Source organism: Somniosus microcephalus, chromosome 21 (genome assembly GCF_052327205.1).
Source record: "Somniosus microcephalus isolate GS21.2 chromosome 21, FLI_Smic_1.0, whole genome shotgun sequence".
Taxonomy (NCBI): domain Eukaryota; kingdom Metazoa; phylum Chordata; class Chondrichthyes; order Squaliformes; family Somniosidae; genus Somniosus; species Somniosus microcephalus.
This window is the reverse complement of record NC_141007.1, coordinates 34,380,213-34,407,033: the sequence shown is the minus strand read 5'-3', so window position 1 is coordinate 34,407,033 and position 26,821 is coordinate 34,380,213. Positions and strand designations below refer to the sequence as shown.

The 26,821-nt window shown below is 52.6% G+C and overlaps 1 protein-coding gene across 1 annotated transcript in view; it reads right to left on the bottom strand.

Annotated features, from left to right (window-relative positions):
* Positions 1–26,821, bottom strand: part of LOC147102693 (leucine-rich repeat and fibronectin type III domain-containing protein 1-like protein) — a 59,783-nt gene that overhangs the window by 18,942 nt on the left and 14,020 nt on the right. Inside the window, exon 2 of the mRNA XM_085963411.1 lies at positions 709–783. Coding sequence (XP_085819537.1) covers positions 709–783 — 75 coding nt within the window. The remainder of the gene's footprint in view (positions 1–708; positions 784–26,821) is intronic.

Sequence of the window (26,821 nt, the reverse complement as noted above, 5' to 3'; positions counted from 1 at the left end):
CCAAGGACGGAGAGGCCAGAGTGGGAGTGAAACAGAGAATTAGCTATTTTAATGTTCTTGCTAGTTTCCTACATTGGCATGCATAAATATCACCCCTTCTTTCTCAAATGCCGTAGAATTTCTTCCTTTTTCGTGGCTTATAGAAAACATCCTTCTTTCCCTTTTTATCTAAAGCTAAAACTCCTCGAACAATTTTCCTCTACTAGCAAAGCAATAGCACTTCTCCATTTATTTTGTTTTACTCGTCCCTTTCAAAACCATTTCAAATTTGGTTGAACATGTTTAATTCACTTGGGTTGTACAAATATATTGAAACATGATCTATTTGGACCCTTTGCATCTGGTAACTCTCTCTAAATGTCTAGTTTCAAACAACTTTTCATGCACAGGACATGAATATTCATCATTGATTATGTTAAAATGTCCTCGATTGTAACTGTTTAGCAAATGGAACGGCATGTTACCTGAGAATTCCTGTAACTGCGTAAATGAAACACAAATAAAATTAACCTGGTTTTGCGTCCACATTTTGGAGACGCAGGCTTTGGTCTCACTGAATACATATTATTATATCTTAATTTAGTAAAATGCACTTAACAATATTCACAGTTAATTAAACTCCTGGGATCAAGTTCATAAAACTCTAAGGGAAAACTGACAATAACTCTTACTGAAACAGATGAATGTGTAAGAACAAAAGTAACATACTGCGGATGCTGCAAAGCTGAAATAAAATGCTGGAGAGCAGAAAATGCTGGAAACACTCAGCAGGTCAGGCAGCATCTGTCGAGAGAGAAACAGAGTTAATGTTTCAGGTCGATGACCTTTCCTCAGAACTGGAAAAAGTTAGAGATGCAACAGGTTTTAAGCAAGTACAGCGGGAGGGAAAGGGGGATAGGGGAGGAAAGAACAAAAAGGAAGGTCTGTGATAGGGTGGAAGGCAGGAGAAATTAAATGACAAAAGGGATGATGGTGCAAGGCAAAAGGGGATGGTAATGGGACAAGTGAAGAAACAAAAGTTGGGTCTAGAGGAGGAGTAAATGACAACAGTAGGACCATTACCAACACCTAGGGGTTGATTTTAACTCAGCCATCAGGCGGGCTTTGAGGCGTGTGGGGGGTTAAAATCGCAAAACCTGGGGGTCGGGACCCCCCCGCATGGTTCCGACACCTAGCCATTTTAACCCAGGTGTGTCTGATGGTCCTGAATCAGTCCCGCCTGCAACAGGCGGGACTGGTCTTTAGGGCCCTTAAAAAGCACTCATTGGCCTTTATAATCCCATTTTAACAGGCCCTTGCCTGTTTAACCCTTTTCCCATGTAAAACACGTCTGGTGGGGATCAAGCCTGTGAAACCTGGCGTGAGCACTATTGCCTTGCTGACTATCAGCTGCAGGTCAAGCATTAAAGAGGACATTTGATCAGTCCTCATTTGCAGGTGGCAGGACTTTGTTGTCTCAGGCCTGGGGCAACTTTTACCAGGCCTAACCACACCTGTGGAAGGTTGGAGCCTCACACACTTCTCCAGTGTGACCTCCTGCGAAACCCCTCTCGCCAGCCTCACTCAGCGCTTCCTCAACTGAGGCATCTACCAGAAGCATGGGAGGCCTTTTTTTCCTTCCCTTCTTGGCATTAGAAGACCTCCAGCCCCATTCGCGAAATGACACATGCCACAACTGCAGAAGTTGCCATCAGAATTTTTATGCAAAACAAGCACCCGATGGCATTTTTACAGAATACACAACATTTCACCCAAGTGACTAACCTTGTGACTATTTGTGCTTTATTTTCCTCTTACGCGTGCTCCTACGTAGTGGTTCCCCTGTGGCTTCAGCAGATGTGGAGGCCCCTTGCTCACTTTCCTGCTGCTCCTGTCTCGACACCTTTGGCGGGCATCCTCTGGGGTTGCGAGCCTGTGAGGGCTCGTCAGCAGTCTGCTGCTCCTGCGGCTGTGCAGGAGTTGAGACGTCTATCTCAGTTGGGTATGGACTCCGGCGGGGCTCTGACCGAGGGCTCTGCAGTGGCATGGAAGTGTGAGCGCTTGGAGAGGAGCCCCCACTTCCTTGAGGTCTGCCACCAACCTCCCTCTCATGGGTCAGGTCCCCCTCAGTGCCTGCAAGTGGCTTGAGAGCACCTTGCTGCACATCGTGGGGCCATGGGGACCCGTATCTGCAATGGCAGCCCTACTCAGAAGGACTTCCATGAAGGTCTGGTTTCTCTGTTCAATAGATGCCCATCGCTCCTCAAGAGATGTCATTCTATTCTGAACACTCACCATGTTTTCCATACCCTGGCGACTAACCTCATCCATGGCCGTAGCCCTCCTCTCCTCTACCGTAGCCAGCCTTACCACGGAGGCAGCAATCATTTCCACGTAGGTAGCCATCCTTTCCGTGTTGATGCGTTCATGCGCCAATGACTCCACAAAGGCTCTGCTCATGTTCGCTATGGACTCCTCCATTCACTCCACACTCGCAGCGACCCTAGAGACAAAACCTGGCAGAGACTCCTGCATCTGTGCATGGAGTTCCATTACCGCTGATCTTACGGATGGACCCAGAGGCAGAGGTTCGACATGCAGCTGAGCCGAGCTGGCAGAGTCCTGCGTCCTCCGACTAAGACTCTCCACTGCTGTCCCTGTCTCCACAACCTGCTGATGCTCACTTGTGAACTGTGATACACCAGGTGACAACTCTACTCTATGCCCCGAAGGTCCCACCAAGGTGTGAGTGTCTGCACTGGTGCTGGGTGCACTTATTTCTGTTGACGCTGCGCCCTCAGAGGTTGCAGATTCCTCTGAGGAGTCTGGCTGCTCAGGCTCTTCCTCCTGCACAGTGGGGACAGGGGCTCTCGATGGTCCTGTGGGAGAGTCAAGGAAAAAGTTAGAGATGTGATGCCAAGGTTACATACACATTGCATTTTGCAGATCATCATAAGTCCATATGATGTAGCTTCAGAATCATTATCAGCAACTCATGCAATGCCAATGAGAGAGATGGAAAACTATTCTGTCACCAGCTTGCGGGGGTGCACCTGCCTGTCCTTCCCCAACTCCTGCATCTATGTCAGCCCCGACAATCTCCAGGACGCCTTTCTCCCAGGGGGTGAGCTGGGCTAATGAGGACGGCCCTCCTCCTGTCCAGACTCGCTCTCTCCTGTTGTGAGCTCTCTTTTCCTGCAATGAGGGAGACAAGTGGAGGTTGAGTGAGAATGAAGGAATGAGTGCAGAGATTGCATAGCATAGATACTTAGAAGGAGACAAAGATGGAGTGACGTTGCAAGACCAAGGGCCCTCCCTGTGTGTTATCAGTTGTGTTCAAAGCATCAGAGTGAGAGGGAGTGATGTGCCTCAATAATTCCGAGACTCGATGTTAGCGAAACAAAACAAGGCTTTTATTAACTTAGAAGATAACACGCAGTGGAGAGAGGTATCTTCCATCTGGAGATCTGCAGTACTGGATATGAGGCCAGACTGCTTGCTTACATAGGGGCCAGGTATGGGCGGAGCCCTACACACAATGCGTTCCATACATTCCAATATACAATACAATGGTGAGGAGAAACCTGAAACCAACCACAGTCACAGGCAGTGATATACAATACAATGGTGAGGAGAAACCTGAAACCGACCACAGTCACAGGCAGTGATGAATGGAATATTTCATCACATTCACCCCTTCTATAGATTTAGTCTGTCCGGGGGTTTGGTAGTCCTCTGCGACCGACGTGGCTGATGTGGTGTCGCGGGTGTCGGCTGGGTGTCCCCGGGGGCCTCCTGGGTCTCTGCCGGGGGTGCCGCCAGGGTTGTTGAAGGGGTAGTTGGTGGGGGTGCCGTTGGTCGATGTTCTTCCAGGGGTGATGAAAGAGTAGTGGGTGGGTAAGGGTTGCTGCGATCGTTGTCGCTGCTATTGCCGTGGTTGTTGTCGTTACCGGCTGGGGCGACGTCTTTTATGGACACGGTGTCCTCCCTTCCGTCGGCGTGCCGGACATATGCGTATTGGGGGTTGGTGTGGAGTAGGTACACTGGCTCCACGAGAGGGTCCGTCTTGTGGCCCCTCACATGCCTTCGCACGAATACCGGACCTGGGGTGGAGAGCCATGACGGCATGGATACGCCTGAGGTGGATTTCTGGGGAAAGACAAACATTCGTTCATGAGGCGTGGCATTAGTGGCAGTACACAATAGTGACCGTATCGAATGGAGCACATCCGAGAGGACTTCCTGCCAGCGGGAGATAGGGAGGCCCTTGGTCCTTAGAGCTAGAGTGACTGCTTTCCATACTGTCCCGTTCTCTCGCTCCACTTGGCCGTTACCCCGGGGGTTGTAGCTGGTGGTACAGCTCGTGGCGATCCCCCTGGACAGCATGTACTGGCGTAGCTCTTCACTCATGAAGGACGCCCCCCTATCCGTATGGATGTAGCTCGGCATACCGAACAGGCAGAACAGGCTGTTGAGGCATTTAATGACCGTGGCGCTGGTCATGTCTGGGCAGGGGAAGGCGAATGGGAACCGGGAGTATTCGTCCACAATGTTCAGGAAGTAAACATTGCGGTCGACGGACGAGAGGGGGCCTTTGAAATCTAAGCTGAGCCGCTCGAAGGGCCGTGTAGCTTTGATTAAGTGGGCTCTATCTGGGCGGTAGAACCGAGGCTTGCACTCAGCGCAAGTGCGGCAGTTCCTGGTCAGAGACCGAACTTCCTCAATCGAGTAGGGTAAGTTACGGGACTTTATGAAGTGGAACAGCCGCATGACCCCTGGGTGGCAGAGGTCGTTGTGGAGGGTCTGTAGCCGATCCCCGGTGGCGCTGGCACACATCCCTCGTGAGAGGGCGTCAGGGGATTCGTTAAGGGCCGCTGGCCGGTAAATGATGTCATACTCGAAGGTGGAGAGCTCGATCCGCCACCTAAGAATCTTATCATTTTTAATCTTCCCCCTCTGTTTATTATTGAACATAAACGCTACCGACCGCTGGTCGGTAAGTAGGGTGAAGCGTTTGCCGGCTAGGTAGTGGCGCCAGTGGCGCACTGCCTCCGCGATGGCTTGGGCCTCCTTTTCCACGGAGGAGTGTCTGATCTCGGGCCCTTGGAGGGTCCTCGAGAAGAAAGCTACGGGCCGCCCCGCCTGGTTGAGGGTGGCCGCCAAGGCGAAGTCAGACGCATCACTTTCCACTTGAAATGGAGTGTTCTCGTCCACTGCCTGTAGCGTGGCCCGCTCAATATCCTGCTTAATGCTTTTGAAGGCGGCGTGGGCCTCAGCAGAGAGCGGAAAAGAGGGTGCTTTCAAGAGGGGGCGGGCTTTGTCAGAGTAGTTGGGGACCCATTGGGAATAATAAGAAAATAACCCCAGGCACCTTTTCAGGGCTTTGGGAGTGTTGGGCAGGGGCAGCTCCCGTAGGGGGCGCAATCGGTCGGGGTCTGGTCCGATTTCCCCATTCTCCACCACGCTGCCTAGTATGCAGAGGCGCGTGGTGTTGAAAACGCACTTGTCCTCGTTGTAGGTGAGGTTGAGTTTTTGTGCGGTTTCCAGGAACCTCTCGAGGTTCGAGTCGTGATCTTGCTGGTTGTGACCGCAGATGGTGACGTTGTCGAGGTAGGGGAAGGTTGCCTGCAAGTGGTGGTCATCGACCATGCGGTCCATCTCCCTCTGGAAGACCGAGACCCCATTCGTCACCCCAAAGGGGACTCTGAGGAATTGGTAGAGGCGTCCGTTCGCCTCGAAGGCGGTGTACAGGCGGTCCTCTGGTCTGATAGGGAGCTGGTGGTACGCTGACTTAAGGTCGATGGTGGAGAACACCCGGTATTGGGCGATTTGGTTCACCATTTCTGATATGCGGGGTAGCGGGTAGGCGTCTAGTTGGGTGTACCTGTTGATCGTTTGGCTATAGTCGATCACCATACGTTTCTTCTCGCTACCGCTTACCACTACCACTTGGGCACGCCACGGGCTGTTGCTGCGTTCAATAATGCGTTCTTTCAGTAGCCTGTCTACCTCGGTCGCGATAAACCGCCTGTCCTCCCAGCTGTACCTCCTGCTTTTGGTCGCTATTGGCCGGCAGTTAGGGGTAAGGTTTGCGAATAGCGAAGGCGGCTTTACCTTCAGGGTAGCCAGACCGCACACTGTGAGGGGCGGCTGGGACCCACCGTACTTGAGCGTGATGCTTTGGTGGTTGCACTGGAAATCCAGGCCCAAGACCACGCTCGCACATAGATTCTTCATGATTAATACTTTAAAATTATCATAAACAGTTCCGTTAACGGACAATTGTACCGTGCAGTAACCCAGAATGGTCGATGTTTGGGTTTTATCAGCCATAGAGATGGTACCCTGAGTAGGGACCACCTTTAGGGAGAGTTGTTGTGCCAGTTCAGGGTGGATAAAACTCTCCGTGCTTCCACTGTCAATTAAACATTTAACCCTGCACCCGTTTACCTCGATGTCCACCATTGATTTGGATAGCGGATGCGGCCTGGTCTGGTCCACTGTGACCGATGCCACTGTAGGGCCCTGATCGAGACAAGATGGCGTCCACGCTGTCTGCTCATAAGATGGCGGACCCCACGCGGTCGGGCAAGATGGCGTCCAAGATGGCCGCTCCCACGGCGCGCACGCGGCGGTGGCGGGTTTTCCGGCGGTTGGTTTTCCGGCGGGGTTCCCTCTGCACACCTTCCCGAAGTGCCCCTTCTTACCGCACTTAAAGCAGGTGGTGCCTTTCGCCGGGCACAGTTTTCTGGTATGCTTTGGCTGCCCGCAGAAGTAGCAGTTGGGTCCCCGACGCGTCGCGGCTGTCGTAGGGCTTCTGGGGGGAGAGCGGGGCCCCGACGGTGTCGGGCTGCCGGGCGGGGAAGATGCCTTCCAAGATGGCGGCGCCCTTGGTGCACACGTGGCGGCGTGGACGGCGCGGGCTGAAGAGTAGGCGTCCGAGTTTCTCTGGGCCACATCCAGGGATCGCGCGGTGTCCGCAGCCTGTTTCAGGTCCAATCCCGTTTTTTCCAGCAGTCTTTGCCGGATGTAAGTGGAGCTGAGGCCTGTGATAAAGGCATCGCGAACAAGCTCGTCGGTGTACACTGCGGCTTTTACATCTCGGCACTTGCAGTCTTTGCCAAGCATTTTCAGGGTGCCTAGGAACTCCTCCACCGATTCCCCAGGTCGCTGTGCGCGAGTGGCGAGCAGATGCCTAGCATACACCTCATTCGTAGGCTGCTGGTAATGCGCCTTTAAGATGTTGCAGGCGGCCAGGTACGTGTCGGCGTCTTGGATGAGGGGGTAAACCCGGTGGCTTACCCAATTCCGCAGAATTCCGAGTTTCATCCTCGCAGCGTCCGTAGCGTCTTTGACGGCTGCGGAATTGTCCAGGAAGAATTCCATACACATAAACCAGTGTCCGAAGCGTGCTGATGCGTCCGGAGCATGCTGATCCAAATCCAAACGTTCGGGTTTCAGGAGTTGGTCCATTGTGTTGAAAAATAAGTTAATAAAATTGATGTGCCTCAATAATTCTGAGACTCAATGTTAGCGAAACAAAACAAGGCTTTTATTAACTTAGAAGATAACACGCAGTGGAGGGAGGTATCTTCCATCTGGAGATCTGCAGTACTGGATATGAGGCCAGACTGCTTGCTTACATAGGGGCCAGGTATGGGCGGAGCCCTACACACAATGCGTTCCATACATTCCAATATACAATACAATGGTGAGGAGAAACCTGAAACCAACCACAGTCACAGGCAGTGATATACAATACAATGGTGAGGAGAAACCTGAAACCGACCACAGTCACAGGCAGTGATGAATGGAATATTTCATCACAGGGAGTGTGAGGGCTGCATGGTGGAATAGTTATGTGAATGTGAGCATAGAGAGAGAGGGAATGGGTAAGGGTGCATGGATGTCAGTGTCAAGTGGGATGTGGAGGAAGAGATTGCTAAAGCTGAGTGCTGGTGAGGAAAGGCAATGGGGGTCAGATTGAGGGTGATGGAAACTTCATACAGTACTTACTTTTCTAGTGCGATGAAGGTCATGGAATCTTTTTCTGCACTGCATCCAGGTGCGCCGTGTGAGCCCCAAGGAGTTGACTTCCCCAGTCACCTGTAGCCACACAGCCTTGGTCTGACTGGGAGGCTTCTTCCTCCCTGAAGAAGGGAAGAGGACCTCCCTGTGGGCCCTAGCACCATCCAGCAATGCCTGGAGTGAAGCCTCATCAAATTTGGGGGCAGCTCTTGCCCTCCCGCTGGCCATTGCTCCTGCAGGCTCCTGTGCCATCTCAATGGTGAAGTTTGGAAGCCTGCAGAAGGAGCAAGGCTTGCTGTGGGCCCTAAAAGCAGCAGCAATGATGACGTCATATTCTGCGACTTTCTGACTGGAAATACTCAATTGTCAAGGCTTCCCACACGTTGCAAATCAATTGGCCAATTGAGTGAAAATTGCATCAATCTCACAGGCCCATTTAGATCCATGTGGGAAACACCAAATTCAGGGAACCCGACAATTCCCCTTTTTCCTTGACTCTCCCACAGGACCATCGAGAGCCCCCATCCCCACTGTGCAGGAGGAAGAGCCTGAGCAGCCAAACTCCTCAGAGGAATCTGCAACCTCTGAGGGCGCAGCGTCAACCTGAGTTAAAATCGAGCCCCTACTGTCTGAAAAAATAGGGGCAGTGGTTATGATCTGAAATTGTTGAACTCAATGTTGAATCTGGAAGGCTGCAAAGTGCCGAAGTGGCTCAAGTATAAGAACATTTGCTTTGGGCCTTTGTGTACAGGACGGGCAGTTCCGAGGATCCTTTAGATAATTTTGTCTTTTAAAGAGTCTCTGCTTTTCTAAAAAATGAACATTTTTAATTTTTTAATTTTATAAAATTGTCAAATATTATGATGCAATGAGTTAGAAATAAAGAAAGAAGAAAGAAAGACTTGCCTGTGTATAGCACACTTCACAACCTCAGGACATCCCAAAACACTTTACAGCTAACGAAATACTTTTGAAATGTAGTCACTGTTGTAATGTAGGAAGCGCGGCAGCCAATTTGTGCACAGCAAGCTCCTAAAAACATGATAATGATCAGATCATCTGTTTTAGCGATATTGGTTGAGTGATAAATATTGGCCAGAGCTCCCCTGCTCTTCTTCTAAATAGTGCCGTGGGATCTTTTACGTCCACCTGAGGGATAAATGGGGCCTTGGTTTAATGTCTCATCCAAAAGACAGCATGTCAGACAGTGCAGCATTCCCTCAGTACTGCACTGAAGTCGCTAGATGTCGCGCTCAAGTCACTGGCGTGGGACTTGAACCCACAACCTTTTGACTCAAAGACAAGAGTGCTGCCAAACGACACGTTTGTCCCACTGACAAACACAGCACCTCTTCAATGGTTGTATTCAAAAGGCGAGTTCAGAATCCAACAGTAATAGCTATGTTTTCCAACAGGTATAGATACATACGAGCAGATTTCCCATGGCATTGTTCACTGTGAGTATGAAGATTGGTTTAGTGCGATGTCTGAAGTATGAGGGCTAAAGTGTGACAGGAAGTAAGTGCAACATTTACAGGAAGTATGTGCTGTCTGCAAGACTTAATGTGGATTTAAGTAACATTTAACCACATTGGCCCAGTAATTCCTGTCACAACGCGTGAGTAAGGACGGGGTACTCATGTGTGTGCCCGGAGGAATTGCCGGTTTTCAGCATGCACAGCGCATGCGCTGAAAACCGGCATTTCCTGTCCTCTGACCCAAGGGGTTAAGAGGCAGAACGCGTGCGACTGCACAGGCAGTGCGTGCGTAGTGAAATTCCTTTTTTTTTTTCCAGAGTTGTCCGAGTGTAAAGGCCTCCGGTTTTTACGCGTGGAAAAAACAGACGTAAGTATTTAGTTTTACAGGTAAGTGGGCTTTTAGTACAATTTAGACATTTTTTTTGCACAGATTTATTATTTTTAATGAATTTACAGTAAGGTAAGTTTAGTTTTAGACCCTATTTTTTTAAAAATTATTTTTTTCAAAAAATTGATTAATTGTTTAAAACATTTTTTAATACTTATTTATAGTTAATACTAGGGGAGGGAGGGGGGAAGGGGGAGGGGGGAGGGGGGAAGGAGGGGAGGGGGAGGGGGGGAGGGGGGAATGGGGGGGAGGGGATGGGAGGGGTGGTGTGGGGAGGGAGGGGGGTGTGGGGAGGGGGGAGAGGAGGGGGGGAGGGGGGAGAGGAGGGGGGGAGAGGGGGGAGGGGAGGGGTGGGAGAGGGGGGAGGGGAGGGGGGGAAGGAAGGGGAGAGGGGGTGTGGGGGGAGAAAGGGAGGGGGGGAGCTTGCAGACCCGATGGCTCCGCGGAGCTCCGTGCCGCCCCACGCACTGACATGGCTCAGCCCGAGCACTGGCCTCCTGAGCCCCGCCCTCCCGCTCTCCGGAGCCCCGCCCTCCCGCTCTCCGGCGCCCCGCCCTCCCGCTCTCTGGAGCCCTGCCCTCCCGCTCTCCGGAACCCCGAGCCCCGCGCGCGCGCCCTCCTGAGCTCCGCCTTCCCGAGCCCCGCCCCCCACTCGAGTCGGCTTCAAGACCAGAGAGACGCCGCCGCGCAACCTACCGCGTGAGGCCCGGCCGGACTCAAGTCGCGCTCCGGGCAGAAGATGACGCGGACGCTGACTCCCGCCCCTCTCGCCTTTACTAAGATGGCGGCGGTGGCGATGCTCGGCTCAGGCCCGCCCCCTCCAGCCTTCACAAAGATGGCGGCGATTGCTGGCCTTTTGTCGATCGCGACGGGAGGCGCCTAGCTCGGGCGTGGCTGGTCAACAGACGCCCAGGCTTTGAGGCCTGGAAAAACGGTGAAAGGTAGGAAAATTATAGAGGTTAGACAAAAGATTTACAAATTAATTAACTTTTTTTAAAAACAATTTGTCTTTTAAAAGCAACTTTTTTTTTGCTGGAAATGTAGATTTGAAAAGAAACACGCAGAAAGCGGGAAAAAAAAATGAAAAGTTTGGAATCAAGATGGCGGCGACTCAGCTCGGTTCAGAACGATAAGGCCCGCCCACACACGCACCGATTGGTGGACCGTCAGGTCACCGAAGCGTCGGATTGGTCAATCGTCCCATCACTCGACTCTAGGAGGGCCCGCCCGGACGCACCAGGAACCCACCCCCGCCACGCAACGATTGGTCGACCGTCAGGTCGCTCGACCGTACGATTGGTCGACCTCGACGTCACTCGATGCTAATGAACGGATAATGAGCAGAATGTTGAACGTTTTTTGGATACCGCGGGCGCAATTTTTGTCTGGCCGAAACGTAAATATGCTTATGACGGTTCTGGAATCGTAAGTTTTCTTTCGATGTAACACACGTGTAGGTACGCTCTATAACTTTTGAGTTTATACAATACAGACAGACAGACAGACAGACAGAATGACAGACAGACAGACAGATCGACCGCTTTATATATATACTAGCTGAAGTGCCCGGCGGTGCCGAGGCTTTTTCGAGGGCATGTTGTTGTTGGAAGAGAGAGAGAGAGCGCGACTGGGGGGGGGGGGAGGGAGGGGGGGAGGGAGGAGGGGGGGAGGGAGGGGGGGAGGGTGGGGGGGGAAGGGAGGGCGGGGGGGAAGGGAAGGGGGAGGGGGAAGGGAAGGGGGGAGGGGGGAAGGGAAGGGGGGAGAGGGGGGGAAGGGAAGGGGGAGGGGGGAAGGGGGGAGGGGGGGAAGGGGGAGGGGGGAGGGAGGGGAGGGAAGGCGGGGGGCCCCCCCGAGGGTCACGGCCCCCCCCGAGGGTCGCGCCCCCCCCCCGAGGGTCGCTTCCCCCCCCCCCCGAGGTGAAGACCGCCGATTGCGGCTGTGCGAGACGGCCGGGGGGCCGGTTGCCAGGGTGACGCTTGGCGCCTCCCTCCCCCTGAGGGTCGCGGCCCCCCCCCCCCCGAGGGTCGCGGTGCCCCCCCCCCGAGGTGAAGACCGCCGATTGCGGCTCTGCGAGACGGCCGGGGGGGCCGGTTGCCAGGGTGACGCTTGACACTCAGCAAGCCCCGCCCCCCGGCCGAGCCAGAGAGAGATGCCGCGTCTCAGCTCCTGCTGCGCGCGCACCCTAGCGGCGCTGGGCTGAGGCTCAGCCCTCCAGCCTTCGAGTGGGGCCGGGAGGTGCCTAGTTCGGGCGTGGGTGCGAAGGAGAAGCCGAGGCTTCTAGGCCTACCTGGAAAAACGGGGAAAGGTAGGAAAATTAATGAGATTAGATAAGTTAATTACTTTCTAAATCATTTTTTTAAAAAACAATATGTGTTTTAAAAGCAACGTTTTTTTTTAAGACGCAGAAAGCGGGAAAAAGAAAGGAAAAGTTTGGAATCAAGATGGCGGCGACTCACCTCGGTTCAGAAGGATAAGGCCCGGCCACACACGCACCGATTGGCCCGGCGGCACACGCCAGCAACCCGGCGTACGATTGGTCGAGCTCGAGGTCACTCTGTCGCTAATGAGCGGATAATGAGATGCTAATGAGCGGAACGTTGAAGGTTTTTGGGATACCGCGGGCGCGATTTTAGCCCGGCCGAAACGTAAATACGCTTAAAACCGTCTCGGAAGCATAAGCTTTCTTTGGAGGGAACGCGCGCGTAGGTACGCCCTGTAACTTTCGAGCGCATAGCCCGACAGACGCACAGGCGATGACAGACAGACTGACAGACAGACAGAAGTACCGATTTATATATATAGATAGATATAATCAGTGGGATGTTTTTAAAAATTTTATTTAAACTTTAAGTAGTGTTTTGGCAGCCCATACTTTTCATGAGTTTGACAGTTCTTACTCTCAAACTCATGAATGGGTTTCATCTCCCCTGATTGGCTGCACAGTGCTCACCTGATCCCAGCCGGCACATCGCACTAACTACGCCGCTGGATCAGGTAAGCACATCGCGCCGACATCTGAACCGGACCAGTGACAGGAAATGCGAGCAGGCCCGGGCTTCAGATGTTGGCGCGCAGGGTGAGTGCACATCGGGGGCTCGCACGCGCGGCAAGCTCCCGATCCTAATTTCAGGGCCATTATGTTGCCAAAGTGGGAAACATTTTAAAAATCTTATGTTCTACAACAAAAATAGACACATTCTTGATATCAATGAATGATTCAAGTTGAAAGCTAAAAAATTGAACTTTGTGGGTTTGGAACTTCCTGTAGCTAAATTGACATGTATACTTTTCTAAAATGTAAGTCACAGACAGTGCACTTAACATGAAGCGATTGGTCTCCACTGATCTACATTCTGCCCCTTGGTAACGTCTGCAGGCACAGGGTCAACTTTCATATGCACGGCAATAACACCCAGCCCTACTTCACCACTGTCCTCAGTCCCAGCACCACCTCCCTGTTAGCAGACTGCCTATCTGATATTGTCATGGATGAGTCAAACATTCCTCCAACTGAACATCAGGAAGACCAAAGCCATTGTGTTCCATCCCTGCCATAAACTCTGCTCCTTTGCCACATGCTCCATTCCTCAGTCACTTACTCAAACTGAACCAGATTGTGTAAAATGTTTGACATTTGGATTGACCCAGAGCTGAGCTTCAAGCCCCATATCCTATCCATCACCAAGACTGCTTACTTCCACCTGCACCATTATCTCACTGTTGTTGAAACCCTTATCCACACTTCATTCATCCTTTGATTTGATTTTTCCAATGCTTTCCTTGCCAGCTTAACATCCTCCACCTGCCATAAACTCCAACTTTTGCAGAGCTCATAACTTGCACCACACTAAGGCTGGCATTTTCTGTACCTGGGCGGGTTGGGTGTGGGCGGTCGGCTTGGCGGATCGTGACCCCGTTGTTGCCTCCATCCCGTTGCAGAAACCAACTTTGCGCTGATGGGGCCTATTAAGCCCGCCCTGCGCGTTATCTGGCCCTATTAAATGGTGTGGGTCTGATGACATCATCGATGACGTGTTTTCAGCTGGGATATTTAAAGGAGCCATGGCCACATTGCATTTGAAGGTTCATCTAGGAGTGTGCAGGCAGAACAGTGGATGTTTTGATTACTCCAAACAGTTGGAGAGATGGCTGCATAGAGGCAGAGGGCAGCATCCAGGTTCTCCAATAACTCCCTCCATATGCTTGTGGAGGGAGTCAGAGCACGCAGGGAGGCTCTCTTCCCTTCCAATGGGTGGAAGAGACCTCCCCAGGAGAAAAAAAGAGCCTGGCTCCAAATGGCAGAGGAAGTCAACAGCAGGGATGTGTTCAGAAGGACCTCGATGCAGTGCTGGAAATGTTTCAATGATCTCATTAGAGCAGGAAAGGTGAGTACAAAGTCACACTCAACTTCATCCTGCTGTGCCTCTCATCACATCCCCATCACTCTGCCTTCCCAAGCCTGCTCCTGCACATCATTACTCACACCAACATACCTTGCACGTCCATCTATCCCTCGCTCTCTATCTACATTATCACATCCCCATCTTACTAGCCACCCCTCACACTCATCCTCAACCTAGTGCAATCGTACCAACTAACAACACACAAAGAGGCCACTTGGCATTGGCACCCCACTCCATAACAGTCTCCCTCTAAAGATGTAACCCATCCATTCCTTACACTCATTCCATCACTTGCACACAACCTTCTCTTCTTTCCTAGTTACAGGAGAAGAGAGCCCACAATAAGAGGGAGAGGGAGAGAACTGGAGGTGGGCCTCCATCATTTGCTACCCTCACAATAGCAGAGGAGGCTGCGTTGGAAGTATCGGGAGTGGCCGAGCAGCTAGAGGTGGGAAATGGAGAGAGGGGGACATCTCAGCAACCTGGTGACAGAATTACATCTCATACAGCTACATGGCATACAGCAGTCACTCATATGGCAACTAATGTCATCAGCCACTGAATGGACATCAAGTGCATAATGGGATCTGTACCCATTCTTCATATGACATTTCTAACTCATCTCTTTACTCTCCCACAGGTCCATCAAGAGTCCCCCCTACCACCCCCCGCCCCCCACTGTCCAGGAGGAACCTCTGAGGGCGCAGCATCACCAGACATAAGTGCACCCAGCACCAGCGCAGAGTTGCACACCTCGATGGGTCCCATGTGAAATAGAGTGGTGCTGTCACCGGGTCTGTCACAAGTTAGCAAGAGCAGATGTTGGAGACAGGGACAGCAGTGGGAACTCTTTGCTGGAGGGTGCAGGACTCTGCCAGCTCTGCTCAGCTGCATGCAGATGCTGAGCCTTGGAGGCCATCCAGAAAGAGGGTGATCCTGGAGGTGCAGGAAGAAGTGCAGGAGGCTTTGACAGGTTTTGCAAGCGTGATGTCTGCAAATATGCAGAGGATGAAGAAGTCCATCTCCAACATGAGCACCACCGTGTCGCAGGTGATGGCGACTGTAGGCTCCTCCATAGATAGGATGGCCACCTGTATGGAGCAGCAAATGTGCCACTCACAGGAGCACATGGTCTCTACGGAGAACAGATGGCTATCTATGGAGAATAGATGGCAGAAGCTCATAGACGTCCTATCTAGGAGGAATATCAACATAGAAGTGGGTCCTTATGGCCCCACTGCTGTGCAGCAAGGTGCTCTCCAGCTCCTTGCTAGCAGGGAAGTGCGGGTGGCCCATGAGAGGGATGATGGTGAGAGGGGACATGGAAGTGGGGGCTCTTCTCAAAGCGCTCATACTTCTCCCCCGTTGCCACCCGCACCCCCCTCCCCCCTCAGTCAGAGCCCCAGATGGCTCCTCAGATCGTGATGGCCGAGTCTGTCCCTGCACAGTCGCAGGAGGAGCAAACTTTGGTGGGGCCATCACAGGCTCCAAAGCCCAGAAGACATCCGCCAAGAGTGTCTAAGCAGTCACAGCAGGGAAGTGAGCAGCCCGCCTCGACCTCTGCTGAAGACACAGGGGTAGCATCTTGTAGAAGTATGTGGAAGAGAAAGATGACACACACAGTGGATTCACAAGGGTAGCCAATTAGGTGTTTTAGTCAATGTTAATGTCAAGCTTCTGTTAATGTATTGTGAACCATAAAAATCATTATTTTCACCACTTTCCCGTCTTGGACACATTTGTGTGCACCTTTGTAAGTTAAGTAAATCTGGTCATGATGAGACCATCCCTGGCTTCCTGGGCAACAATGTGCTCTGGTGCTGGTGGGATCTGGACTGCAGGTTCCTCCAGCTCCTGCTCCTCCTCATCTTCCAGCTGATGCTCCTCCTCCTGCTTCTTCTCCTCCTCTGAAGAGGCTGTGCGCTCAGTGGAGCGCTAATCCTCTCTGCTGCGCTATGTCGTGCAGGGCACAGTAGACCACGATGATTCTGGAGACCCTGGCTGGTGCGTATTGAAGGGCTCCTCCAGATCTGTCCAGGCATCTGAAGTGCATTTTCAGCATGCCTGTTGTCTGCTCTATGACACATCTGATGGAAATGTGGCTTTCATTATATCTCTCCTGGGCCTCAGTACTTGGCCTCCTCAAGGGTGTCATGAGCCATATCTTCATTGGATAGCCCTTGTCTCCAAGCAGCCAGCCGGAAAGTCTGTTTGGAGGAGCAAAGAACTGAGGGAAGGTGGACTGGTGCAGGACAAGAGTCATGGCAGCTGCCAGGGAATTTGGCGCACACATGCATGATAATCTTCCTATGGTTGCAGACAAGCTGCACATTGAGGGAGTGGAAGCCCTTGCAGTTGACAAAGACTCCTGAGTTATGATGGGGTGCCCTGATGGCCACATGTGTGCAGTCGATGATGCCCTGCACCCGTGGGAAGCCAGCCAGAGTGGCAAAGCCGAGCGCCCGCTCAGTAACACTGACTTCAGTGGCAAAGTTGATATCATTGGCTGGCTTGTCAAACAGAGCATCAGTGACCTGTGTGATGCATCTTTGGGCAGCCGACTGCGAGATGCTGCAAATGTCTGCTGCAGATCCCTGGAAGGAGCCTGAGGTGAAGAAGTTGAAGGTGCTGGTGACTTTGACAGCCACTGGTAAGGCATGTTCACCTGCTCCTCTGGGCTGCAGGTCTTGCTCGAGCAATCCGCAAATGTCTGCGATGACTTGGCGTGATAGCCTGAGCCTCCTTTGGCACTGTTGCTCAGTCATGTTGAGGAAGCCCATCCTCTGCCTGTATACCCTGTGTTGGGGGTATCACCTCTGGCGTGGTGCAGCCCTGTGCTGATGCCTTCTGTCCTGTGCAGCATCAGGTGGTTGAGGAGAAGGTTGATGGTGTTGTTGTTAGTGCTGATGGTGTGCCTGATGCTGCTGGTGTTGGGGCTCATCATGGTCCAATTCTGAAGACCAAGGTGAGACAGTATATATGGCACCCATGCTGATGGAATAGATGACAGGTCAAGTAGAGTTCAGAGGAGCAAGCTGTCAATGGTGTGATAGGTTGTAACAATGAGGTGAGACTGGATGGCGATTTTGCTGGAAACACTTGTGGTCTGTAGAAACCTAAATGTGCGCTGGGAATGTAGTCAGCAACAGTATCTGCCTGAGGAAAGTGACCAGCTGTGAGGTGGGAGGTTTTATAGTACATTTCATGCTGTCATCTAATGAGCTGGAGCAATGACCACTCAACTCCCGCCTCAGGCTGACAGACATGGTTACCGAGCAGCGTGAATCCCGTGGGCAGCCAGGGAAATTCGAAAGGTAGGCTGATAAATACTCTGAAGGATCTGACAATAAGCTGATAATGATTTGAATTAGGTCACCCGCCTCTGCCGGTTGGGTCGCTACCACACTGGCAAACACACCCGAGGGAAAGGCACATGGGGGCGGGATGACAGTGGGTTTCCGACCCGCTGCAACTTATTTCAAATTTCCCACCCGACCCGCCTCCAATCATGCTCACATGGACCCCAGAACATTCCGGCCTATGTCCTACTCCTTCATTACTTCTGTTCTTTCTGACACACACTGGCTTCTGGTTCCCCCAATGTATCATCTTTAAAATTCTTGTCCTCATCTATGAACCCCTCCAGGGTCATGTGCTACCCTATGTTGCTAATCTCCTCCATCCCTTTAACCCTCTTGAATGCCCCATTCCTACAACTCCAGTTTCTTGTACAGCCTTCCCCTTCTTTTGCCAACCACTGGTGGCACATCAATTAGCCATCTCAGCCCTACTCTGCAGAACATTCTCCCTAAAGCTCTCCACCTCTTTACCTCTCTCTTTCTCCCTCTCTCTCTGCACCTTTGATAACTTCAAGACCAATTTCTTTGGCTAAGCTTTTATAGGAACATAGGAACAGGAGCAGGCTATTCAGCCCCTCGAGCCTGTTCCGCCATTCAATGAGATCATGGCTGATCTTTGACCTTACTCCATATAACTGCCTTTGGTTAACAGAAATCCATCAATCTCAGAATTAAAATTAACAATTGACTTAGCATCAATTGCCGTTTGCAGAAGAGAGTTTTAAACTTCTAACACCCTTCCTAATGTCTCCTTTGCAGCTTGTCATCCGTTTTACTTGTGAAGTACCTTGGCACATTCCTTATGCTAAAGATGCTATATAAATACAAGTTGCTGTTATACAGCAATACCAATTAGAATATATAGGAAAGGTGATTAAATGATGTGTATTTGCACACTATCCTTCTACCTTTGGACAAAAGCAAAATACTGCAGATGTTGGAAATCTGAAATAAAAACAGAGAATGCTGGACATACTCAGCAGGTCAGGCAGCGTCTTGGGAGAGAGAAACCTCGCTTGGCCTCGATAGTTACGGAGAGGCAGGTGGGAGCGAGAGGGTCAGTTTACCGGGTTTCCCTCAGGTTCTGCCAAGTTTAACGGCAGGACAGCTTACCATTTTTCGAATCCGATTCCCGGCCACAGCCAGCCAGATTGACAGGCTGTCTGTTGGGCGGGTAGGCCTTCAGCACCAGGCTGCAGCCGGGGAGTGAAGAGGAGGGAGGGAGAGATTGTGGGTCGGGACGACATTGATGGGGATCCCAGAGAGATTGGGGAAGGAGGGGAGAATGTTGTGGGGGGCCCATGGAGGAGAACATAGGCTGGGGAGAACATTAGGAGATGTATTAGATCATGGGGGGCGGGGGTGGGTGGAGTAGTCCAATCGCTAAGGAGATTAACAGGTTGCTTCGGGGGGCCAGGAGGAAGCACTCCTGATCCTCTTGGACCACAAGCAGTGCTGGAAAAGCATTTACTTGTTCCATTCAGAGCAAAAGCTGGACTAAAGCTGGGCAATGAAACCGCTTGCTGATTAACACCTACCGCCCCCCCCTCAGCTGATGAATCAGTACTCCTCCATGTTGAACACCACTTGGAAGAAGCACTGAGAGTAGCAAGGGCACAGAATGTACTCTGGGTGGGGGACTTCAATGTCCATCACCAAGAGTGGCTCGGTAGCACCACTGCTGGCCGAGTCCTGAAGAGCATAGCTGCCAGACTGGGCCTGCGGCAGATGGTGAAAGATCCAACATGAGGAAAAACCTATTTGACCTCGTCCTCACCAATCTATCTGTTGCAAATCCAACTGTCCATGACAGTATTGGTAGGAGTGACCACCGCACAGTCCTTGAGGAGACAAAGTCCCGTCTTCACAGTGAGGACACCCTCCATCGTGTTGTGTGGCACTACCACCGTGCCAAATGGGATAGATTCAGAACAGATCTAGCAGTTCAAAACTGGGCATCCATGAAGCGATGTGGCCCATCAGCAGCAGCAGAATTGTATTCCACCACAATCTGTAACCTCATGGCCCGGCATATCCCTCACTCTACCATTACCACCAAGCCAGGGGACCAACCTTGGTTCAATGAGGAATGTAGAAGAGCATTCCAGGAGCAGCACCAGGCATACCTAAAAATGAGGTGACAAGCTGATGAAGCTGCAACACAGGACTACATGCATGCTAAACAGTGGAAACAGCATGCTATAGATAGAGTTAAGAAATCCCACAACCAACAGTTCAGATCAAAGCTCTGCAGTCCTGCCACATCCAGTCATGAATGGGTGGTGGACAATTAAACAACTAACGGAAGGAGGAGGATCCATGAATATCCCCATCCTCAATGATGGTGGAGCCCAGCACGTGAGTGCAAAAGACAAGGCTGAAGCGTTTGCAACCATCTTCAGCCAGAAGTGCCAAGTGGATGATACATCTCGGCCTCTTCCTGAGGTCCCTACCGTCACATCAGCCAGCCTTCAGCCAATTCGATTCATTCCAGGTGATATCAAAAAATGGCTGAGTGCACTGGATACAGCAAAAGCTAAGGGCCCCGCAACATCCCGGCTGTGGAGTTAAAGACCTGTGCTCCAGAACTAGCCGCTCCTCTAGCCAAGCTGTTCCAGTACAGCTACAACACTTGCATCTACCCGACAATGTGGAAAAGTGCCCAGGTATGGCCTGTCCACAAAAATCAGGACAAATCTTATCCGGCCAATTATCTTCCCATCAGTCCACTCTCAATCATCAGCAAAGTGATGGAAGGTGTCATCAACAGTGCTATCAAGCGGCACTTACTCACCAATAACTTGCTCACTGATGCTCAGTTTGGGTTCCGCCAAGACCGCTCGGCTCCCGACCTCATTACAGCCTTCGTTCAAACATGGACAAAAGAGCTGAATTCCAGAGGTGAGGTGAGAGTGACTGCTCTTGACATCAAGGCAGCATTTGACTGAGTGTGGCATCAAGGAGCTCTAGTAAAATTGAAGTCAGTGGGAATCAGGGGGAAAACTTTTCACTGGCTGGAGTCATAGCTAACACAAAGGACGATGGTTGTGGTTGTTGGAGGCCAATCATCACAGCCCCAGGACATCGCTGCAGGAGTTCCTCAGGGCAGTGTCCTAGGCCCAATCATCTTCAGCTGCTTCATCAATGACCTTCCCTTCATCATAAGGTCAGAAGTGGGGATGTTCACTGATGATTGCACAGTGTTCAGTTCCATTCGCAACTCCTCAGTTAATGAAGCAGTCAATGCCCGCATGCAGTAAGACCCAGACAACATTGAGGCTTGGGCTGATAAGTGGCAGGTAACATTCACGCCAGGCAATGACCAACTCCACCTCCCACTTTGCTAGATGAGTGCAGCTCCAACAACACTCAAGAAGCTCGATACCATCCAGATCAAAGCAGCCCGCTTGATTGGCACCCTACCAACCGCCTTAAACATTCACTCCCTCCACCACCGGCGCACCGTGGCTGCAGTGTGCACCATCTACAAGATGCACTGCAGCAACTCGCCAAGGCTTCTTCGACACCATCTCTCAAACCCGTGACCTCTTCCACCTAGAAGGACAAGGGCAGCAGGCGCATGGGAACACTACCACCTTCAAATCAAATCAAATCAAATCAACTTTTATTGTCATTGTTAGTGCACAAGTGCAGTACAACGAAATGTAGGCTTACGGCTCCCAAGAGTGTACATTTAGATTAAGACATTTAAACATTCAACATACATTTGGCTTGTAATACATTAACATAAACATAACTGTAGTGTATGTGCTTTTAAGAGCCCCATGTGTGCTGTAATGCCGGTAATGGCCACTCGGGCTATATAAGCCTGTATATTGTGTTATATCCGTTAGTACCCCCCCAGACTTTGCTTAGTAAACACCTATGAACTAACTCCTGTCTTCAGTGTCTCTATCAACACACGGACACTACAGTGGCGATGAAGTAGAAACGGACTTATCTGCAATTCAGCAGCACCTCAAGGACATCGGTGGCATAGTGGTTAGCACTGTTGCCTCACAGCGCCAGGGACCCGGGTTCAAATCCGGCCTCGGGTGACTGTCTGTGTGGAGTTTGCACATTCTCCCCGTGTTTGCGTGGGTTTCCTCCGGGTGCTCCGGTTTCCTCCCACAGTCCAAAGATGTGCGGGTTAGGTTGATTGGCCATGATAAAAGAATTTTTTTTTTAATTGACCCTTAGTGTTAGGGGGGATTAAATACGTGGGGTTATGGGGTTACGGGGATAGGGCTTGGGTGGGATGGCTGTCGGTGTAGGGACCGGGTGTTAGGGTTTGGATGATCAGCCATGATCTCGTTGAATGGCGGAGCAGGCTCGAAGGGCCGAATGGCCTACTCCTGCTCCTATCTTCTAAGTTTCTATGTTTCTATGATTCCTCGGGCATCCAGAAGACTCAAGAAAGTGAAAGAAGCTGTGGTTTCACCAGCTGGCCAAGCTGGTGGCAGGTACTGCGCTAATCCTTCCTGGGCGTCAGGCTGGGGCTCCAGCGGCTGGCTCTACAGCTGGGACAAGCAGCGAAATCGGAGGCAAGCAATAACAGACGGGGAGGGAGCACCCGGGAGACGGCTGGCGCTGCAAGCAGGTCGGCGTTCAGACCTAGAGAGAAAGTCCAGCGGGAACGAGTCTCCAACTGTAAATAAATAAATAATTTTTAAAAAAAAAAGAACGGAAACAGCGTTGTCATCGGCAGCAGCGGCGGGAAAGCGCGGGAAGTGCCATATCTTTACTGCAGAAAAGAAAGAAAAGCGCGGGAAGCGCCATATCTTTTCTAAGATGCCTAAGTCTGGCAATATTGATGCTTTTGATAGCGAAATAGAGGATTGGACCACATATGTGGAAAGAGTAGAGGTATATTGCACTGCAAATGGAATAGAAGATGAAAAAAAAGCTTCAGTACTGCTGAATCCAATGGGCGCAAAGGCATACGGGCTGTTACGAAATTTAATCACTCCAGCCAAACCAAAGGACAAGGGCCTAGAAATTCAGTTGCTTGCGCCAGCCGGTAGCGCCTTAGGAGGAGATGTTGGGCGCTAGGCGGCTAGCGGCCAGGTGCAGCACGATCTGCGCCTCTCCCCAACTTCACTCAAGATTTAGCGGCGGCGCAAAGTCTTTGCGCGCGCTCAGCTGCGCGCGCAGATCCTGACGTCATTTCCTCGTGCAACGCCCTTTGTGCGCCCCAAACCGGAAATTCAGTGGAGACGCCCTATTGTGCACCTGGCGCCCCTAGCGACTGGTAGAGGGGAATGGTTCTCAGTCGATGTGGGGCGCGGGGGGCGCAAATTAAAGGGTACACCTCCTGCAGTAGAAAAGGCTGCCATTTTGCAGCACTCCTTTTTGAGAGACGGATCTTTGCAGAGAGACAAAGGTAGAGAGCTTTCTGCTTTGGCTCAACACTCGGACAGGTACTTGTGGCTTCAGGCCACAGCTTTCCACTTGTCTTTGCCTTCAGTGTCATATCATTGTTTGCAAACATATAATGGGGGCTGCAATGGGTGCAAATGCTGGCCTACTCCATTGCATTCAAAGGGCTCACAGACGCCGTGAGAGAGTGGCAGTCCTGGCCAGACGGAGAGGGGGCAACAGGCGTCGGCAAAGGAGGCCTTACCCACCCAGGGTATACCACCAGCAGTTCTCCTATCTAAACATGTCTGACGAGCAGTGTGTTCGGAGGCTGCGATTCCGAAGGGCGGTGGTCACTGAGATCTGCCACCTGCTTGGCGGTGATCTGCAGCCACATCTGAGGAGCAGGACGTCTCTGTCGGTGGCAGTGAAGGTGACGGTGGCTCTCAACTTCTATGCCACCGGCTCCTTCCAATCCGCAATGGGGACATTTCCAACATTTCCCAGTTCGCCGTGCATTGCTGCATCCGCCAGGGGACCAATGCCCTTTTCAGAAGGAGATGTCAGTTCATCTCCTTCTCCATGGCCCTTGTCAAGCAGCAACAGCGTGCAATGGGCTTTGCAGCATTCGCGGGCTTCCCCATGGTGCAGGGCGCCATTGACTGCACGCATGTGGCTTTGCAGGCACCTCTGGAGAATGCCGAGGATTACCGCAACCGGAAGGGCTACCATTCGCTCAACGTTCAGCTGGTGTGTGACCACAGGCAGCTCATCCTAGCTGTCAATGCCCGCTTTCCAGGCAGCAGCCACGATGCCTTCATCCTGCGCCAGACTTCTGTGGCAGACATGTTCCAGGCCCAGCCTCACCCACGAGGATGGCTTCTCGGGGACAAAGGCTATCCTTTGTGTACCTGGCTGATGACCCCGCTCCGTGCGCCCAGCACCCCTGCTGAAGAGGGATACAATGAGAGCCATTAAGCAACCAGGAACATCATTGAGCAAACAATCGGCGTCCTGAAGCAACGGTTCCGCTGTCTGGATCGTTCCGGTGGAGCCCAACAATATTCGCCGGAGCGAGTCTCCCATTTCGTGGTCGTGTGCTGCATGCTGCACAACCTGGCTATCCGCAGGACTCAGCCACTGCCACCAGAGATTGGAGGACCACCTGAGGAGGAGGAGGAGGAGGAGGACCAGCACAGGAGGGAGGCAAAAAGTGCAAGGGCCGCCCGTCGGCGGCTTATTGAACGTCGGTTCTAGGCCCCCTCTCAGGGAATGGCTTGTGCCAATGTCACCAGATGAATGTAGCCGCTCCACAAGCCCTCAGCCGAGCAGGGCAACCAGGACTTGCAAAATAAAGCATGGGCAGTGCGATTTAAGAACATTTATTACTTGGAAACCTCTGCCCTTCCCACATTACAAACTAATGGAGAGAAGCCCCCTCCAAAAACACAAAACGAACAGTCTCGTCCTTACAAAACAAAGAAATACACCAGTCTCGGCCTTACAAAAACACAACTACACCAGTCTCGGCCTTTCAACAAACACAAAGCATTTGGCCAGACCTTCTACTTTTTGCCCTGCGAGGGCGATGCCTTTCGCATCCGTGACTGGCCCCTGCCCGCCCTGCAGCTCCTCCTCAATGGGACCCCAGTGGCTGCAGCAAGGCTGGGGGAAGGCTGCTGAGGGTCAGATGGCGAGACGGCAGATGCCCTTGGGGGTCGGCCTGCACCAGCTCTGGCCCTGGAGGGGCCGGCTGCTGACTGCTCCAACTCTGCTTGGGCGGCAGCAGTCTGTCCAGTGGCTCGTGGCAGCTGCAATGGCGGAGTGGCAGTGTCGGCTGCAGGAATGGTGCCAACCTGACAGATCGCAGGTACTCCCTGGTCGCCTGAGACATTGGCACTCGCATGGGCCAACACTGCAGCATGCGCAGCAAACAGCTGAAGAACAGACTGCTGGGCTGCTGCTGCGCGGCGAGTGCCCTGGCGATGCCTGGCCGATCCATCGAGGGTGGCAGCAGTTAGTGCCCGTGTGGCCCTGGTCTGTGTCCGCATGACACCAGCCAGTGAATGAACGGCACGACTGAGCACTTGGCTAGAAGCCGCCTGTGCTGCCGCGAAGTCCTGCAGACTCCTGGCCTGTGCTGCACTGAATTGTTCCAGACCCCTGGCCTGTGCTGCACTGAATTGTTGCAGACTCCTGGCCTGTGCTGCTCCGAATTCCTGCACACTCCTTGCCAGTGACTCTATGGAGTCAGGCATCCTTGCCACTGCAGCCATGAGCTCAGTGTGCCTGTGCTCAGCCTGGACGGCCATTTCCTCCAGAAGCCGCACCTCCTCTGCGCTCACCGTCGCAGGACTGGAGGCCGCACTCACCCTCTGGGGAGAAGTCCGCCGAGCTTCCCCACCCCTCCCGCGTTGCTGCAGGCCGCTGGGCCCCGGAGCTTCACTCTCCTCCGACCCTTCCCCCCGGCTCCCCTCCAGGGAAGACGTGTCCCCTTCATCGCCATGGGCTGGCGTGGCTGAGGGTGGCACTGATGGTCCAGCTTCCTCTTCCTCTTCCTCCTCCTCGCCCTCCGATTCACTCACAGTGCCAGGTTGAGGGCCCGCCTCCTCACCTGGCGATTCACCATCTGAAAGCAGGGAGGCACAAGAGTTGCTTTAGAGTGAGGACAGGGCAGCAGCGAGGGAGGCATGAGTGCTGCCATGCACTGCATTGGGCGGACAGTGGCAAAGGATGCTGATCTGAGGCGCAAGTGGAAAGAGAGAGGTCAAAAAGGTGATGCCCTTACCATTGGTGCCCAGAACAGGGTCGGCATCTCCACTGGCGACGGGGCCAATCAGCCGTCCTGCCATAATGCGCTCCACACGCTGGTCGAGGTCGGAGAGCTCTTTGACGTCAGGACGGCCTCCCCCGGTCTCACGTTGCTTCCTACGGTTGCGCGCCACCTTGGCCTGCAAGAGTAAGGACGGCCTCTAAGTACAGTGTGAAGCCCTGATCTTGTCTGCACTGCCTCCCATGGTGGACTGGCCCTGACAGTGTGAAGCCCTGATCTTGTCTGCACTGCCTGCCATGGTGGACTGGCCCTGACAGTGTGAAGCCCTGATCTTGTCTGCACTGCCTCCCATGGTGGACTGGCCCTGACAGTGTGAAGCCCTGATCTTGGCTGCACTGCCTCCCATGGTGGAATAGCTTGTACAGTGTGTAAAGTGCTGAATGTGCAAGTGATTTTCATGACAGTCCCATAGCTGCTGGATGAGGGCTGGCCATTAGGGCTTTCAGGTCCCTTTGCCCATAAACTGAGGTGCACATGCAGGGATGAGGAGGACACTGGAAAGGGTACTCACCCTGACAACCCGGCATTGCACAGGAGTCCTGGCAACCACGCTGTTGGAAGTCACCCTGTTTGAGACCTCCCTCCAGGCTTTCCGGTAGGCGCTGGGCAGCGGCCTCCTGCCACCTTCAGGGAACAGAACATGGCGCCTGCGCTCCACTCCGCCAACCAGCACCCTCAGGTCGCCCTCGCTGAAGTGCTGCGCTTTCTCCCTGGCCTTCTCCATAGCCCTGGGCATTGCACAGATGAAGCAGAAGTGGTCAGGCCTAGCTTCAGGGCTGCAGTGTGCAGGGCGTGGCAGGCAAACAAATCCACCCTCCCCCTTTAAGAGCTGACCGGCGCCAGCGTGTCTGCCGTCAATCAGCAACTCGCCGCACCTGCGCTGCGCCCGCCCTCGGGGGTATCGCCCCAGACCGCCGGCTTAGTGCCTGATGATAGTCGTGCATCGCCTGTTTTAGCGCAGCAGCAACCTCTTGGGGCGATGCGACTGAATATCG